The sequence below is a fragment of the Nasonia vitripennis genome, chromosome 3, assembly GCF_009193385.2.
Source record: "Nasonia vitripennis strain AsymCx chromosome 3, Nvit_psr_1.1, whole genome shotgun sequence".
Taxonomy (NCBI): Eukaryota; Metazoa; Arthropoda; class Insecta; order Hymenoptera; family Pteromalidae; genus Nasonia; species Nasonia vitripennis.
In genome coordinates this window covers 21,855,834-21,874,276 of record NC_045759.1, presented here as the reverse complement: position 1 = coordinate 21,874,276, position 18,443 = coordinate 21,855,834, and the positions used below count along the sequence as shown (strand labels likewise).

The 18,443-nt window shown below is 48.1% G+C and overlaps 1 protein-coding gene across 5 annotated transcripts in view; it reads right to left on the bottom strand.

The window, feature by feature from the left end:
- The window catches only part of LOC100119575 (teneurin-a), a 74,023-nt gene that overhangs the window by 51,092 nt on the left and 4,488 nt on the right, over positions 1–18,443 (bottom strand). For all 5 annotated transcript variants that reach the window (XM_016984235.3, XM_016984236.3, XM_008205261.4 and 2 more), the window contains one exon: positions 14,639–14,683. In XM_016984235.3, the coding sequence (XP_016839724.1) occupies positions 14,639–14,683 (45 nt within the window). The remainder of the gene's footprint in view (positions 1–14,638; positions 14,684–18,443) is intronic.

The window sequence follows — 18,443 nt, the reverse complement described above, 5'->3', positions numbered from 1 at the left end:
GAGGCGGCAGCAGCAGCGTCGGATGTAATTACTCCCGGCGTGACAAATAACGGAATAATTAACTCTGAAAGCGAGTAGCCTCCTCTGCTCTCTTGCGTGCTATTTAAAAAAATAATCCAAGAGCCCTCTCATTTTTCTTTTCTCTCATCTATCAGTCCTCCTCAGCTCAATTACGAATGTGAGCTTCTCAAACTATACAGAAAGAAACACGCGGAGGAGAGATCGAGGCGGAATTTACGAGGCGGAGAGAAAAGGGACGGGGATGAGTTCTGTGCGCGGTAATTGGACGATTGAGTGTACAGTCGCGCGCTGCGAAGCTCCAGACGCTCTCGTTCGATGCGTGCGTGGGTGTGCGTTTGACGCTTTCGAGTTTGCGGTCGCCTATAAACACGCATACACACCGATACGGGGGAGAGAGTTGCCTGGAGACGTGTTCGCGCGCGGGCGTTGTAGAATTGCAATTAGAATCCGAATCATTTATTTCAATATATATGAGCCGCGCTGATGGCGCGCGAAAGGGGAATCGATTAACTTCCGAACAAAAAGGGCCTGATTGAAAGGACGAACTTTAATTCGAGTTGTTGCGCGAGAGAGGGAATCTTAATTGTGTCGCGCGCGCGCGCGCGCGTAAAAATCCAGGGAAATAAACAAACAAGCCGGGCGTTAATTAAAGAAAGTCTAGCGTGCGCTGCTGCAGAGGGACACAAAGAGGAGAGGAGACGGGGAGGTGAATCGAAGCGGTGTACGGGATTTATAATACGAGAACGTTAATTGTCGAAGCGAATTGTAATTAATAATTAATAAAGCGAAGAGACGCTCGATTCAATTGAAAGTAAACTTGGCGCGCTGCGAGGGGTCTGTCCGGCTGCTGCGGAGGCAAGCCGCAGAGAGAGAAGGCTGCGAAAACGAGAGAATGAAAGGACGAGAGAGAGATGGATGTAGGGGCAAAGCGTAGTGGTGGTATACAGAGAGAGAGAGAGAGAGAGAGAGAGAGAGAGACTGAAGGGGTCACACACACACACACAGACACACACAGAGAGAAGCCGAGCGACTGTCGAAGACGGCCGTTGATTAGTCTCCCCTTTCTGATGTTGATTATCCGCCGGCCGAATATATCCGGGCCAGAGGCTCGCTTTGTAGAGGCGCACTGCGAGCGCAGGCTCTTTATGGTAATCCTTACAACGAATCTGAAATTAATGTCACTATAGTAATACGTTTTCGGGAATAACTCTCGCTCTATATCTCCCTCTCCTGCAGATATTAATTTCGCTCTCGAGTTGAGTCGGGGCAAGAGTCTGCCGCTGACGCCTAGACGAGAGAGATCGACAAAGCTTTGCCGACGCCCCTCTCGTTTATATTATCGTTATATCGCTGATCTATGCTCTATTATATAGCTCGAATCGGGAGAATATGCTCGCGTCATTGAAAATTTCCGAGGCGTCACTTTTTTTCTCTCTCCTCCTCGGCCCGGGAAATTTAAATTTATTACACAGCGAGTGATCACTACTGTTTATAAGAGAGACTCGGCGAAATTCAAATAGCTGATGCTGCTTCTAATGTCTCTCGCGTATATGCATTATTCAGTCCATTAAGCGGTGTATATAGCGCATTAAGAATATAGAGAACGCGCGAGCGAGCGGCGGCGGAAATTAATTAAAACGTTTGTCAGAGACGCGAGAGAGAGAGAGAGAGAGAGAGAGAATAGCTATTCGCCGGGAAATTAATCTCCCTCCAGGCGACGACAACGAAAAAATACCTGCGAGCACAGCATCAGCATCGAATGCAACACGTGACAATAATCAGAGAGGCAGTGCGGCGAGGTCATCGCCGCCGTCGTCTCCTATAGCTCTTGATTATTAGACACACCGCGCGGCGGGGGCGCGAAAATAGCATTTCATCGGATAATGAATTTGTTGCTAAGTTTAAATGGCCCAAGTGCAGCGAGCGCCTCTCTCTCTCTCTCTCTCTCTCCCTCGCTCTTCCTGTCCGCCGCCGCTGCTCTCTCGGTGCAGAAATAGCGCACGCAGTAGCGGATACGGAAAAGTCGACCGCGAATGGACGTGAGCGCGTATAAACAGTACACACAGCTGCTGCTGCTACGAGAGAGAGAGAGAGAGAGAGAGAGAGAAAAAAAAAGAATGAACCGCAGAGCGCGCACGGAATTATTCGCGAGAGAGAGAGAGAGAGAGAGAGAGAGAGAGAGAGAGAGAGCGGGGGCAAATTTCACCTCATTAGAGGGACCCGCCGCGCTTTTTACTCGTCTCTGCTGCTGCAGCGCGTGTATTATATCGGTTTGGAGCGTGTATGGCCGACGGATAAAGTTAAAATTAACGTCGTTATTCGGCAGAGCTTGGAGTACTCGCTTTTCGGACGTTGCTGCGTATAATTAAAGAGGAGCCGGGAGCGAGCTCGGGAATTAATCGAATCGTCGGCGCCGCGGGCTCTGTTTCCGATTTGCCGAAAAAAGAGGAGGAAGAAAAATAGCGAGAAGACTTTTTTAGCGCGCGACACACTACTGCGGCATCGCTAATACCGAGAGAGAGAGAGAGAGAGAGAGAGAGAGAGAGAGAGAGAGAGAGAGAGAGAGAGAGAGAGAGCTTGCGGCTGAAAGAGCGATAGCGCGAAAGGGAGTACGGCACACGAGAGTCGGCTTTCATTTAGATCGTATCGCGGAGCTGCTGCGCTGCATTCATGATCTCTCTTGCGGGCCGCGTCTATATTTGTCCTATCCTCTCTTCGCGCGAAAGCAGCCCGCTTCTTCGTTCATAGAAGCATCTCCGGCGCGTACGTCGACACGTTCTCACTTTGGAGTCCTAAAAATCGTTCTAAAGCTGGAGAGAGCGAGTGAGAGTACGTGTATATAATAACGCGCTTCCGGCCGAGTTTGCGGAAGCAGCACATACGCGGCGCATCATGGAGGGAGCAGTGTGCGGGTGCAATGGTGCGTTGGCTTTGCGACAGAGAGATAGAGAGAGAGAGAGAGAAGCCGCTAATTGATGATTTCGCGATGCTAGTGCTACATATATAGTGGCAATTATCGGGCCGAAGCTTGATATGCCGTCTCCTGCGCGCGCGTGTGTGTGTGTGTGTGTGTGTGGGAAGCATCGGGCTAATTAAACCGCGTAAATCTTCATCTTTTCCCGCTTGATTGCGCAGAGCAGCTCGCCGTGACTGCAGAGAGCATCGAGTCCGAGATTTCAGGTCGCGGGTTAATTGTGAGTTACGGCGCTGCGGCGGCGGAGTGTGAGTAAGAGAGCCGCGGACTTTGATGGCTCTCGATATTTATAGTGGCGTCATATTGAAAGGGAGCTTGAAACAAGGCGCCCACCGACTGCTGCGGCTTTTACGCCGCCGAGGAACGAGTGGGAGAGAGAGGCGGTAAATAAAATTATGGCGATTTTACGCGAAAGTAAGAAAATTGAAGGAGAGTAGAGAGAGAGAGACTCTCCCGATAGATTAAGTCGCGGGGGGTTATTAGTTTTTCTTCCCGAAGGAGCCGGCAATTTGATGTATGATCGATCGCCTGCACTCTCTCCTCTCTCCGTGTCTTTTAATACACTTTTATTGTCATTTTTAATGAAAGTGGGGTAATGGCTTCTCCCGAGCCGCTCTCCCCTCCTCCGCCCTTTCTCTCTGTTGCTTGTCAATATGGTTAATGGTTAATCAAAGGGAGTTATATTGCCGCGCGCCAGCCCGTGCGGATCCAGCTAATGGATTTCATTTATTTGTCGCGTCGCGCGCACAAAACGGACGACGACGACTACGATAATTATAAAAATCTTTATACCGACGCTTAAAAATTTTACGGGCCCGAACTCGTTAATTTCAGGGGAGAAGACGAAGAAGAAGCTGAATCGCGTCTACGCCGTGTGGCCTGGTTTTCCTGCGCAGCGCGCCGCACACACAACAGAAAGGGTGGGCTCGTCTGCAGCCGAGCGTTTCTCGTTCCTTCGTTCCTTCGTCCGTCGCTCCTTCCGCCATCTCTCTACTTTCAACTCGCGCTCGGCGGCCCGATATTGATCCACCGACGGCAGCAGCAGAGAGAGAGAGAGAGAGAGAGAGAGAGAGAGAAAGAGAGAGAGAGAGAGAGAAAACACCGCCCGCCCGGTTATTACTTTATGCCCCGTGTAGATGCAAGGGAGAGAGAGAGAGAGAGAGTACAGCGATCGACTGCGTAGAGAGAGAGAGAGTGAGGAGAGAGGACTGTGTGCCCTCCTTCGATACAAGCGCCGCTCCCCCTCGTGCACACGCAGTGGATTCGCCCTCGCTGCTATCTACTCTTCCCTCTATGCTGTATACGCGCGCGTGTCATCCTTGACATTCCGCAGTTTCGGATTTTACTCTGCACTTGCGTTTATCAGTTTTTGAAGACAATTCGAGGACGCCTCATTATTCGCACACGGAGTTGAAGGATGCGCGCGCGCGCGCGGCTTTTCCTCTCTCTCTCTCTCTCTCTCTCTCTCTCTCGTTATTATGCCAAAGTTCGCTCGCTATTCTAGTAACCGCGGCGCATCGAAAGTTTTTCTCCATTTCGTTTTTTTTTTTTAAGCTCGGCTTGTTTACAATTACGATTGCCAACACGAATCGTTAAACCGAGTAACGAGTTGCTGCGCGATTTCATTAAAATCGCTTACGAGAGCTTTACTGCACGGCTCGTCCCTTTAATCCCGTCGTATAATAAACGGGGTGTAGAAAAAAAAATCTGAAAAAGATCGCAACGCCGACACGACGTGTGAATTGAGGGCGCGGAAAATGTAACCGCTATCTGCCTCACACACACACACACACAAACAAACATAGGAGTAGCAGCAGCTCCGCAAAGGGAGCTGGGAAAAAAGTTCGGAAAATCGCCAAGCCCGATCTCGCGGGAAATCGCGAAAGAGATGATTTCAGGAATTGCAAGAGACTCGGAAACGAAGAGGTAGAGCGAGTAGCGCAGACGGTTACATTTTTAATTCGTATGGCCGGGGCAATAGACAAGTTAATTTTTCAAGAATCGCCGTCTCTCTCTCTCTCTCTCTCTCTTTTCACCGACGCTCTCTGTGTGTATACATATACATCCTACACGCAAGGGTAAAAAGTTCGCGACGTTAATTTAAAATTTCAGAGGAATTTCGCGGCCGGCGAGCCGACTGCAGCCTTATCCTCTTTCAGCTGTCGCAAGTTGGAGTTGCAAACTCGCTTATACACTGCTTTTTCCTCCTTCGTGCCTAGCCATACTACTGCTGCTGCAGGGAATCTTCCCGGTGTAACATACCTATCTCTTAACTATTTCATCGAATCCGACCTCTCTCTCTCTCTCGTCCGGCGTATGCATCAACGCGTGTATTATTGCACGATGCGCGAAAAGACGCCGCCGACAGTCGTTCGCGTATAATGCTGAAATTTTTAGCTCGTCGTCGTGCAGTTCTCGCGTTAATTAAATTCCGAGCAGATGAGTTAATTAAATTCAGAGTATATACACAGCGCGGCCGCTTTTTTTATTATTTATATATATATATATATATATATATATATATATATATATATATATATATATATATATATATATATATATATATATATATATATATATATGGATATGAAACTCGCGCGCAGGCTTTTTCCGTCGCGCGCGAGAGAGCTAATGGAATTTTCAGAGCAGCTGAATTTCCGCGACGCCGGGATATTACTACATCGCACGCGTTCGACGCAGCGCTGCAGAGAAGTTGTGTAATTAACTGTAATTAAACAAAGGCCTTTGTGCGCCGTGATCCTCTTGTATATTTTTACAATATGATACGCGAGCAGCGTTGACGGCCGCGTCGACTCGCTGTCAAAATATTTTCGACGCGATAGCTACTGTATGTATACTGTGATGATGTCGCGCGCGGCGACTTTGACAGACCAGCCGCGCGCCGCCGGCAAGACTAATTGGCTCAAGGATTTAACAAGTTTCAGGAGCGTTAATTGGATGATTGCGAGTGCGCGGGCCGTAATTTTTTCCCTGTTTCGCGGAACCATCGAGGGCGCGCTTTTTATTTCGTTTCGCTTCCGAGGCACTTGATCACTTTTTTCTTTCTCTCTCTCTCTCTCTCCGTCTCAGCTGTAAACACTCGTCGTGCCTTATATCCAGAAATACACCGGGCCTTTTTCTGAATTTCGATCATACGTATGCACGCGCTCTCTCGAGCTTTCGTCGGGTCCAGCGTACACACACAACAGTCGAGGCTTTATCCTGTCGTAACGGCGCATCTCACAGCGTGAGACTACTCCCTTTCTCTCTCTCAGCTCAGGCCGCGCGCGTTTACATGTTTATATTAGAAAGCGGTGCGCGTAGGTGGATTGATTTATTCATCAGGGTCTCGCGCGCTCGCGCGACGTATGCGCGTATTTTTAACGCATCCTTTTTCCCTTTTATACACAGCCGGCCGTGGAAGGAATACAAGTGTGCATTTTGCCGGAGCAACCAGCCGTCCCAGCCTCATCCTCTCTTTGTCCCCGTCGATGTATACGTATATACGGGGTGTTACTCCTGCTGCTGCTGCGTTGCCATGTACACACACACACATACACACAGAGGATGTCTGGCTACTGCTGAATCGCGCACAGTAGTCGCCGGCGCTGCGCCGCGTCGGGGAGTCAGGGATAAGCCGCCTCCGCGGGTCGATGGGACAATAATTATTTATGAGGAGCGAACACCGCGCTTTGTTGACAAATTCGCTCGGCGGAATTGACTTTTGCATTAGATTCCTCGCTCTCTCGTCACTTATTCAGCGTGTTTTTCCGAGGCCCGCAAATAATATCGCGTAAATATTTACTCGACAGCTCGTTGGAAAATAAACAAGCTCTCTTCTATTATCACACGTATGCATATATATATATAACGAAACTCCTTTATTTAGCCGCGCTTCTGCAGCGCTCTTTTTTACCGCCCGGCGCACGTCTATACCTTACATACCGCGTGTATCGGTTTTTTCCGCACGACATGAAGCTAAGTCAAGCCAAAGATGAGAGATAAAAAGGAAAGAGCCGAGCGACGAGTGTTTATGGTTATACGCATTCGAGATTACCAGTAAGAGAGCGAAAGCGAGAAAAAAGCCATCCGCGATCGCAGAAGCGTGCCCCGGCGCGCACGAAAATAAAAGTCCCCGGCGGCGAGAAATCATCGCCCGGCGTAAGTATAAGCGCCACGTAGCGAGGGAAAAAAAGAAGGGAAGGAAAGAAGGAGAAATAACGAGTGGAAATCTCGGCGGCATCTGCCGGGGCGAATCTCTCTAATTTAAAGACAATTTGGCCGTGCCTATCCGGTCGAAGAGGCCGAAATCATCCGTTACGTACGTCCTTGCCGAGAGGAGGCGCTAAACACGTGGAATGAATAAAAATAAGTGTAGAGGAACGGAAGAAGAAGAAGAAGAAGAAGAAGACGTCGGGGAACGAGAGTGACAGGAGGCGCTGACGACGACGAAAGATTTCTGCGCTGAAAGTTTTCCTCGAAATCTCGAAAAGCAAACACGCACAGTGAGAGACTTGTGCGCCGCTCTTCCTCTCGAGATGTTTTTGCTATACACCACTGCGCTGATGGTCGTGGGAGAGAGAAAGAGAGAGCGATCGCTTCGTCCGATGTAAGTGGGAAGCACGCTAATTTTACTTTGCCGCTCGATGGATAAATAAAAGGGTTATCGCGGCTGCTTCGTTTGATCTCGAGTGGCTCGGAGAATATTTGTATGTGTTTGGGAAAACACAATACTTTCATATTTCGGTTGGTACACACGCGCGTATTTTCGTTGTGTGCACGACGTCGTATAGTAAGGGGGCAGATGGAAATAGAAAAATAAATAATAATACACTCGCGTAATTGAATGACTGCCAAAGCGTCTTTGCGGACAGAGCGAGAGAGAAGAAAAAAAAATAAATAGACTATACGAGCCGGAGAAATAGAAATCATGAGACAGCAGAGCAACAATAACCAAAGGTTAGGGAAAGTCTATTTGTCCTCAGACGACGATGTGTCCGTGGGAATAAAGAAAGTGAGAGAGGGAGATACGTATGGGGGGTGCAGCAGCAGCAGAAAAAAAATAAGCTCGGGGACTCGACGCAAAGCTGGAAAGATCAGGATTAGCTGTGGCCCCGCGTATATAAGTATAGAAAACCTAAGAAGATTATATTCCATATAATCGGCCATTGTGTGCGAAGATGGCGACAATGATAATGACGGTATAGAGAAGGTACACTCTCTTTCTTCGCATTCTGCTTCCATAATTGATTATCGACACTGGTGCACGTGGGAAGTGTTACAAAATCTGCTCCCTTTCGTTCAAAAGGACCCAAAGTACGTTAAAGCATTACAAGCTCCCGTTACATACTGCTAGTAGTAGGTATACACGTGCGAGTGTATATCTCCATCAGCGAAATCTTAACCGTGTGTGCAGAACTGCAAATTAACGCGGTAATTGATAATGATTTGATTGGATAACCGAACTAAGGGAGAGCGCCGCGAATGAAAATTGATCAGCGCAAGCTCGTCGCACGTACGTGACGTCGCTCTCTGCGCTGCAGCCGGTAAATTACGATGACAATAATATGACGAAACGTATTTCACGCTCCGTCGAAACTGAAATTAAGCAGTTAAACGCCCGGAGTTTGACACACATACACACACAGCCAACGCGCGCGGCGCTCTGACAAATAATATTTGACCTGAGAGCCGAACGCGCGCGTAGCCTTCTTTTTTCTAAAATGCCGACCAATTAGGATAATTATTCGGAATTCGATATACACGGGCGCGTTGTAAAATCGACCTGAATATTGATGGGGATTGGCGATTCCGTTTGCTCGCGCGCCCCTGCGTTTTCATCAACGTATAGTTGACAGCGGCGGCTCACAAAAAAGAAGCAATTTTTACCGAGAATGTCATCAGCGCGCTGCGAAACGCATCGAATGGAAAAATAGTCCATTTTCAATTAGAACGCTATCTGTAAACGAACGAATCTGCTGGGTATCGCCAACAGGCTTTGAGGAAGATCGCCGCCGCTAGATGGCGCTGGGGTAGATAAGTGAAAATGGAAAAAATTGGGTTAAAAGCGCCACCTACTGTATTAAAAGATTCATCCTGCATACTGGACTACTTCTCGTCTACTATTGGACAGTAGAAAAGGTCTCTCGCGTAGAAGACGAATGAAAAATGGAATATTTAACGGCAGACGCTAATTGCTCCAAGAGCAAATGACATTCGCGTAATTAACACTAATCCCCAGCCGAGCATTAGCAAATGGATCCCCGGAGTTGTTGTTGTGCCGGGGATGCCGAATAGATAGACGTAGGAGCGAGACGAGGGCACAGCAGCACCAGCAACGTGTATAGTATACGTATACCGGCACAGCGAGTGCAAAGTCCTCTTGAATAAGTAACAGCGCGCGAGTGACCGTTTAAGTACGAGCAGACACTGACATCGCGCGCGCCGGCATATCGGTTCCCTTGTATGATTAAGTACCTATTTAGTATAGCCGCTACGCTCTATAGACGGCCGCGTGACTGCCAGACGGAAAGAGAGACAGCAGCGACGAATCAGGAAATGCGATATTTATCACGGCCGTCGGACGCCGCTACCGCCGCTGCTGCTGCTCTGGAATATCGCGAATTTCGAGGCTGAATTTCATTGTCCGGCGCGTCAGGTGAGGAATATAAACAGCCGGCGTGTCCGTGTGTGAATGCGGCGTTATTTTGTTTAATTATTTGACGCGAGCCGTTCAATTTTTTTCCCTCGTTTTTGTTTTTTTTTTTTTTTAAACGAAGACCGGGATTCCTGTGGCTTTTTCGTGTTGATTCGACTGCAGCATAGCGCATCGGAATGAATATTCAAAAGCCAGCTATGACTAATTCATGAAATTGACAAATGAATGGGAATAGGTAGCAGTGCGACGAGTGAGAGAACGTAATCAAAAAAATAAGAGGATATCCAGTTTCATAATGTGCAAACGCAGCAGATTAAAAGTGGAAATACGCGCGCGAGCTGATTTTCCATTAAGGGTCGCGATGAAACTCGCTCTAGAGAGCGATTTTATTTTTTCTGCTCTTTGTTCAAGCATCGATTCGGCTTTTTTCTCCACAATTGAAAAATAACGTGTTTCGCACAAAACTGTACGTGTATATTTTGCAACAAAACACGACACGCTATATTGTTGTGCGCACTAACGCAACATAGAAGTTCGTTGAGAAATTTTCAAACGGTCTCACTGCATTGTCGACATAAATAATTAACGAAGCTCCGTGTCGACATAAATTAATAACAGCCGTAACGGTGTAATTTGCATACTTAACCAGCAGCTCTACACAATGTTTCCCGCACTGTAAATTACACGCAGAGCGCGCAGATGCGAGTTAAAGATTCACGATCAATTGATATCCCACATAGGCAATTAAATACAGTGTAATGATTGCTGCAATTTGCAGAGCGCAGTGCTTTCGCGCGCTAAACGCGCTAATACAATTTGCCAGCTCGAGAGAAAAAAACAATATACGCTTGTAGACAGACTTTTTTCCTTTCTTTCGTCGCCTCTATTGTGCGCGCTACAGAGAACGACCGTGAAGCCCGATGCGCGCTCGAGGTATTTTCAGAACAGTCGCGCGCGCTGCGAATATAACACTTGAGAATTATAAAAAGTTAAAGGGTATCGATCGTCACTGCTGCGAAGGGAAAAAAAAGCGGCGGAAATGAAAAGGTATGAGGGTACAACAAGCCAACTCTATATACAGGCTGCATGAAGAAGTGCCTCATTGTATTATACATAACTGAGAGAGTAGTCCTTCGCAGAAATACACATCTGTTATTTTTATTAATACCTCCCGTCGCTACAGGATCTCTCTCTCTCTCTCTCGTTAAATAAATTAAGCTCCTCGAGAAAAGGCTGTGTGCGGCTAGGTACAGGAATATTCCTATCCATAATGGATTTTGCATCGTTTGCGTCAATCTATCTCTCTTGGCTGTCTATAAAATTTTCTCTCTGTAAATACACGCGCGACGGAAATAAAAATGCGATGAATTATTCCTCGATGCTCGCGGTGCTTGCTTTTACAAGTTCACACGAGCCTATTTATATAAAATTTCGAGTAAAAACTTGCTCCGCGTTGTTTTCTCTTTCTAACGCAGGCAAAAGTTTCCGTCACGAACTAATGAGACGACACGTAAAATCCATTCTGCAGCTGCGCGACCGAAATACGCACACACACACAAACACACACACGAGCGCGCTGATGACGCAATCTTTCGATTTTATCGTCTATAAAGATATTTATTGCGGTCGTTAAGCTGTACACTATCCGCGTTATATTTGGATAATCCAGATTTTTCGACAAATCAGCTGCGGCTCGTTAAATTAATTAACGAGCCTCTCTCTCTTTGTTTACCCGCATGGCACCAGAGCAGCCTCTATGTAAGAACGTATAACACGAGCGATCGATACTTTTGATAAAGTCGATTTTCCCCGAAGATAAAATCTCGCAGTCGCCGCTGGTTAAGCTAAATCACAGGGGGAAATTGAAAAGTACAATCTTTTGCCTATCGGTGTTTAAATTAATTAAGCCTTCGACGCGCGCGTGCACGAGATCCATATTATACATAACACAGAGTACAGAGCACTGTGTTCGCCCGCGCGACCGCACATGAAGCATGCAAGGGGCGACCCTCCTCTGATGTGTGTGTGTGTGTGTGTGCATATACCGTATGAGCTGTGGCTGTGTGGTCACTCTTAATTTTTACGCTCTTTGAACGGTCTTAGTGAAATTCCAAATTGCACGTGCTTGCCTCGAGTACTTCCTGGACTCTGGGGCTTGCGCGCGAGCACGCGATACGTGCGCGCAGCCCTCCCAACGCCGCAAGCTTTATAAATATGCACACACACATACACACACACATACACGAGGTGGTGAGCTGCCGCTACCGTTGCTCTCTCTGTAGGGTGTATACATACTGCACGTACATTCATGCGAACAGCTCGAGGACGGATGGGACTGCGCTGTGAGGAGCACCGCGAGACGGAGCTAGAGAGAGAGAGAGAGAGAGAGAGAGAGAGAGAGAAACCTATGGGGGAGAATAGCGCAGCAGTAGTAGATATACGCCCGCACATTGTAAATAATTCATCCGGCGGTACGTGCGGTATGAAACCATCGCTATACACCCGGAGACGCGTATACGCTATATATAACACACGTGTACACCTTTAGGTGTGCGTATATGTCATTCAGCCGCCGCCGCCGTCGTCGCCGCTGCTGCTCTGATGAGTCAATTGCGAGCATCTTTTTCTCCTCGCGAGCTTTTTTCAGCCCCAGCGCGTGCAATTAAAATGTATATAACGCTTTTCCTCTCCCACGAGCGGCGTTTCTTTTCTTCCTCACGGGCAGAGCAGCTCTCTTGCTCTCTCAATGCATTTCATGCATATAGTCTCAAATATGCATGAACGAGCGCTAGAGCTCCGCAGAGCTGCAGGTTCGCGCACGTGAAAGGCGATAATTTACAAGAAGTGCGCGCCAGCGGCTTTTTAAATACACTTATGTGTGTGACGCGAAGCCTGCGCAACCTCGCGAAATTGGTTTATTTGGCTCTCTTTTGAGCTCCCTTTTGAAAACTCATTTGCGACGCTTATTATACAGCAACATTTAACTCCGACGGTCCCCACTCTTTCGCTATATCCATCAGCGAATGTGGGTCGTGCAACGAAATATGAAATCCGTATGTATTTTCGGGGGCTGGAATATCGAGGGATTTCCAGGGTCCACGTTAAATTTCATGAATAAGTATCAGGCGTATCGGTAATAGCGCCCGGCGACCAAATAGTTATTTATACGCGCTCTCGTCTATGACACGCCACCGCTGAGATTATGATTTATATACGCTGCGACTATATAAACCCGACCCGGCATATATAGCTAAGTATTTGTACATATCCGCCGTATTGCTTCCTCATATTTATATGATATCATTTGGATGAGAGTATAAGCGAAAGAGGTTAACGAACTCACGCGGGTAATATCTCGCACGAGCGAATCCGGCGATATTCATTTTTCTCTTCCAGCGCGCGAGGAGGAGCATAAATAAGCGACGATACCTACGCGTAATTTATGGAATGACGCCCTTTAACTTAGCTCCGCGGAGAGAGAGCATTATTCATAGAAATCGATTCGCGGAGCGGGAACAACTTCTTCTTTGCCCGTTACAGACGGTGTATGTGTGTCTCAGGTGCCGAATTTATGCGCCGGCACAGATATACACGCGGCGAGCCAAGCCTTTGTCATATTCCTCTACAAACACAGACACAGGCGCGCGCAAAGGTGTGTTTCGCCGCGGCGTGGAATATCTGGACTGAAATTTGAATGAAACTTTGTCGAGGGATTGCAGCGCGCTCGCGCGGAGAGCTTTCAAATATTCGCGCGCTGGAATTTACGGCGAGTCGATGCGCTTCTCGCGATTTTAATAGCCGGCGATCACGTGTGTGTGTCTGTGAAAAAAAAAAAAATTAATCATTCCTCGCTGCTGCTGAAAATAAATATACCCGCGGAGCTTTTTAATCTTCGGCCTAGGCGCGAGAGCGTGGAATGATGGAAAAAAAAGACTGGGCTCGCGTAAAAGAGAAAGTTTTCACAAAAACACAATTACACAAGAGAGAGAGAGAGAGAGAGAGAGAGAGAGAGAGAGAGAGAGAGAGAGAGGAAGAAGCAAACAATGCAGCCCTCGATATCTGGGCGAATAATCGAATGAAGTAATTTTGAGCGCGCGCAGACGAGATGTATATATAAGTAGAAAAGCGGCAGCGCAATATCAAACAAATGAATCAAGCTCATGAAAATAAATTTCGCAGCGCGCGCGCGTGCAGCCGTTTCATTCCCAGTGCATATTTGAAGAGCTCGACGTCGGCGGGGCGCGCCGGAGGAGAAAAAAAGGGGGGAACGACGACGAAGGAAAAGGGAACGAAGAAAATAAAAAAGAGCGAGAGAGGAAAAAGAAAAGTCCGCGCCGCGCTATACTGCGGGAGAGAGGAAGAAGAAATGAAGCCGGAGGCCCGACGAGCCAATCGTTGGCTTCGATCGTCTGGGCATGCGCGTGTTTATCCAAGGGGAAAGCCGCGGCGCCTAGGGCGGTGCGCTACTCCAATTGCGTTAGACAATTGACATCCGCGCGAGTCGTGCATATATCCGCCATTTTCGGAATTTCCACCAGCAGCCGAGAGGAAAATGTTTTCCCTTCTTTTTTTTTCGAAAAAGTCAGCGAAAAGTCCGTCTGCGGGATTATAAACACCGGCGGCGACGGCGGCGGCGCTGATTCCATTAACAGATTTTGAATACTCGTTTAGAAACTTTCCGTTTACACAGTTAGCCGCAACTCGCGCGCGGGGTCAGAGAGATGTAAATCAAAAAGGTTCGGAAACATTGTTCCGGGGGAGGGCGCAAATTATATGCAAAATCCGGCGGAACTATGCAAACTCACGTTATGTAATCCTAAACACTGCTGCTGCACTTGCTCACTTAGATATATCAAATATCGTTCTGCATGCAAATGCGGGGAGGAGAAAAAATTGGATTCTTGAGAGCTCTGGGTCAGATGTGTTTGTGGTTAGTGCGGCCAAGTTTTTGAGAGAGTGATAAAAAAAAGAAGGCTTGTACTCACATGTAGGGCGACTGCACCATCAGGTGTCCGGGTACCAGGGAGTGACTGAAACGAGAAAAGAACAAAATTCGTTGACTTATATACATATATTCTAGACAAATAAAAGTATCACACGTCATTATACGCCCGGAGCGCGCATAACCGGTCATTTAGTCGTGTGCGCTTTACGGCGCCATAACCGTGAGCGTAAATTTCAGTTAACGCATGTGCGCTTGCATTTTTAAAGCGGAGAGCGCGCGCAAATGAGCAGGTATGTTCAGGAGAAACTTTTGACGCGCGATTTTTGCGGGGGAAACTACATCGCGCACAGTCGTATGGTATCACAAGAAAAACGATCAAACCTCCTTCTCCTCTCTACTTCGGCGATAAAAGCGCTTAATATGTATTATAAACCAGCGCAAACACACCTACGCCGGCGGTGGTAATGACGAGAAAATATTTTGGTTATATCCTCGTCATCCGACAAAGGGCCCCGAGAACGCTCGAGAGAGAAAATTCTGTTGTCGTAAGAACGAAGAGCGCCCTCAGAGAAGAGAAAGGGATATTAAAGAGAGGATGAGAGAGAGAGAGAGAGAGAGGGAGAGACATTTCCGTATTTTCCCTTCTTCTCCCCCTCTAGGAACGTAAAAAGCCGTAACAACGACGCACGCCCCCGCGCGCCTGACGCGTGTCACACGGGCTAAAGGACGAATTTCGTGTGCTGTCGTATAATACGACGGGGGAGGATCGTATTTCGATCGATGAAAGACACAGAGAGAGAGAGAGGATAGAGTCGCCACGCGATGAGTGGACGTTTCGGCGCTGTCTTTGTGCCCGCGCGAGCGAGCGGATTTTCGATGGCCTACTTTCATTTTCTTAATGGAAGAATGACTCGATCGTAAAGGATCGATCCGTGAGTGTGTGTGTGTGTGTATCTCTGCGCGATGAGGAGGAAAAAGCGGAAGAGTCCGTTTTTTCCCCTCTAATACTCGCTGCTGCTGCTGCACAGTCCGAGTGGGAAGAGAGAAAGACCATAGCGCGAACGGACGGAGAAAGAGAGAGAGAGAGAGAGAGAGAGAAGTTTCACGCCGGTGCGGTCCCTTTTGGGGAGGAAAGTTATCGCAACTTTCCTCTCCCTATTCCTTGCTCTCGCGCAGCGAAACTTCATTTCGCAAATATTACCTTTTAAGCGCTATTTCTGCCGAGTCTCAGCACGTCACTCGCCGGGCTAAATCCGTTATTTCCACTCACGCGCGTACATGGCACATAAAGAGAGAGAGAGAGAGAGAGAGAGAGAGAGAGAGAGAGAGAGAGAGAGAGAGAGAAGAAACTTTTGCGTATTATTATCGGACAGCGAGAGCTAGCGCATTAACCGGAGAGGGAAATTAGGCCGCGGCGCTCGACTGATAAGTTTCCCCGGCGAATATCGACTCGTGTCTCTCCCGAGGCCGGAATCTGAAACATTGCCAATTGCAGTAGTCGGCCGCGGCAATTGCAATCTTGTTACTCGGAAATCGCGCGCTTGCCAAGAAGAGCCTCGAAAATTTCTCCCCTACATACACTCGCATAAGCGTCCCGCTCTGAGTATTACGGGATGTGTACAAATTAGAAAAAAACAATCGCCCGGAAATCGATTCACCGGCAGCGAGCATCAGAGTCATTATCATTTGCCTACTTCGTGTGTGTGTGTGTGTGCGTGTGTGTGTTAGGGCCATAACGTCGCGAACAAAAGCAATTTGTTTCCATAACGCTCTCGCGGCGGCGCATACGATTTGAAATATCGCGGCCGCGTATTAGGATCTACGGCCGTTACCTTATACACGCGCGCGTATATACTATACACACACTCCTCGTTTCTCACCCCCTCGTATACGAAGCCTGTATATAGGCAGTGGCGTAGCTGAGCAGAGAGCAGCGACGGCGTATTTAGTTTCGCTCGTGCGCACTGTCCCCGCTATGCGCTGCAGAGAAGCCACTTCCGGCCGGCGCGCAAGTGGTCAATTAACTCGTTCCTATTTGGATCTTATCGATCGTGAAATTCGTGCTCTCAAAAGGACGAGCTTACCTTTGAGTCATCAGCCAGCCTGTAGTTTGTATGGTACATACTCCCTAATGAATATGCGTGCGCGGGGACGGAAAATTGTTTCTCGTCGCCGATCATCTGCCCGCGATAAGAGAGAGCTCGGGCTCCGCGCGCGCATCGATTTTCGCTCTTAATCGCGCGCTCGGAATTTCACTAAAGTATATACGCGCCCGCGCAATTTCATAAAGTGCGAGAGGGGCTACAATTATCGCGCGCAATTCCCTGTAAAATTCCCGCCGGCCGCGAGAGTTCTATATATACGGTCCTCCGCTCCGATAAAAGCACGCGATACGCGCCGTCGGCGTTCGATACTCTCACTCCGAGTTCTTCCCTTACATCGGTAATTTCGCCGTCGCGCCACAGAGACAACAATGGCTGCAAGGCTATACGGAGGAGGGGGAGAGAATGTTTCGACGTTCTCCTCTGCGCCTCCTCCTATTCGCGCATACACACACAGACGGAGGCATATAGGGACGCGTCAGACAGACAGCGTAAACACTGTATACATACTCGCAGCGGACGCTAACCCGAGAGAGAGAGATTGGCGATCGATAGTAGGCGACGATCGAAGATTGAAAGCGACGAATATATTTATATAGATGTATAATCGGACGACGGTGTATAGCGCAGTAGCTTCGCCGCTCATCGCTACCACCATAGCCCGAAGCGTCGGCAGCCGCGAGGGATATTGTTATTATTGTATAATTAATCAGGCGCGATATGTTGCGTCAAGGCCCTGTCAAAGCAACGTCGCCGCCGCCTGTGTCTGACGCGCTGCGCGACGGCTCTCTCACTGTTATTATAAGATCCCGTTACGCTGAAATTAGTTGATTATGTTAAAGCCGGGGATATTATTATATACACCCATTCGATAAACGATGCGGGGGATGTGATATAATACGACGGCTCTCCTCTCTCTCTCTCTCTCTCTCTCTCTCTCTCTCTCTCTCTCTCTCTCTCTATTGTGTTTTTCCTCAGCGATGCATCGACGCTGATTATATATAGGGACGGAAAGTTGCCGCGCAAATTGGAAAACTTTTTTCCCCGCAACCCCTACACACACTGCACACGTATACGGATGAGGCCTTTGGTCGTACGGCAATATTTTTCCTATCATTATTTTTTTACACATAAGTGTATATAGCCGAGCTCGTTTATTATTAACGCGCCATTTAACGAATCGCGTTGGGTTAACTGTTCGCGCTCGCGCTAATTACAATACCTACAGGCCTTACATCGATTTTTCGAAAATTCTCGCGCGCTTTTTCCATAGAGGGCTTCGCTAGGGCACGCGTAACGACGTTGTTTATAATTTCCACTAAAATTAGATTTTTTTGCCGATGCTCAAGAGAGAGAGAGGGGGGGGGGGTTATAATGCGATTTCACGCTAAAATCAAGCGGAACGCTTTTTTACTGCGTCCGATGCGTACAGCGGCGCGGCAAAAATGCAGCCTCTCTCCGGTATAAAATATTCCTCGTCGTCAATCTATACAACATCGGTAGCCGCGTTCACTCTCTCTCTCTCTCTCTCTCTCTCTCTCTCTCTCTCTCTCTCTCTCTCTCTCTCTCTCTCGCAGTACACTTTTTCCCTCCCCTGCTCTCTCGCTCGTCCTCCACAAGCCAAATATAATTCATGGAGATTTTTATCTCGTTTCTCGCCTCGGCTCATCCGTGTTTTCGCGCGCCCGAGCACATAGCTATTTCATTTTCTCCTCACGACGCTCGCGCTATATATACCTACGC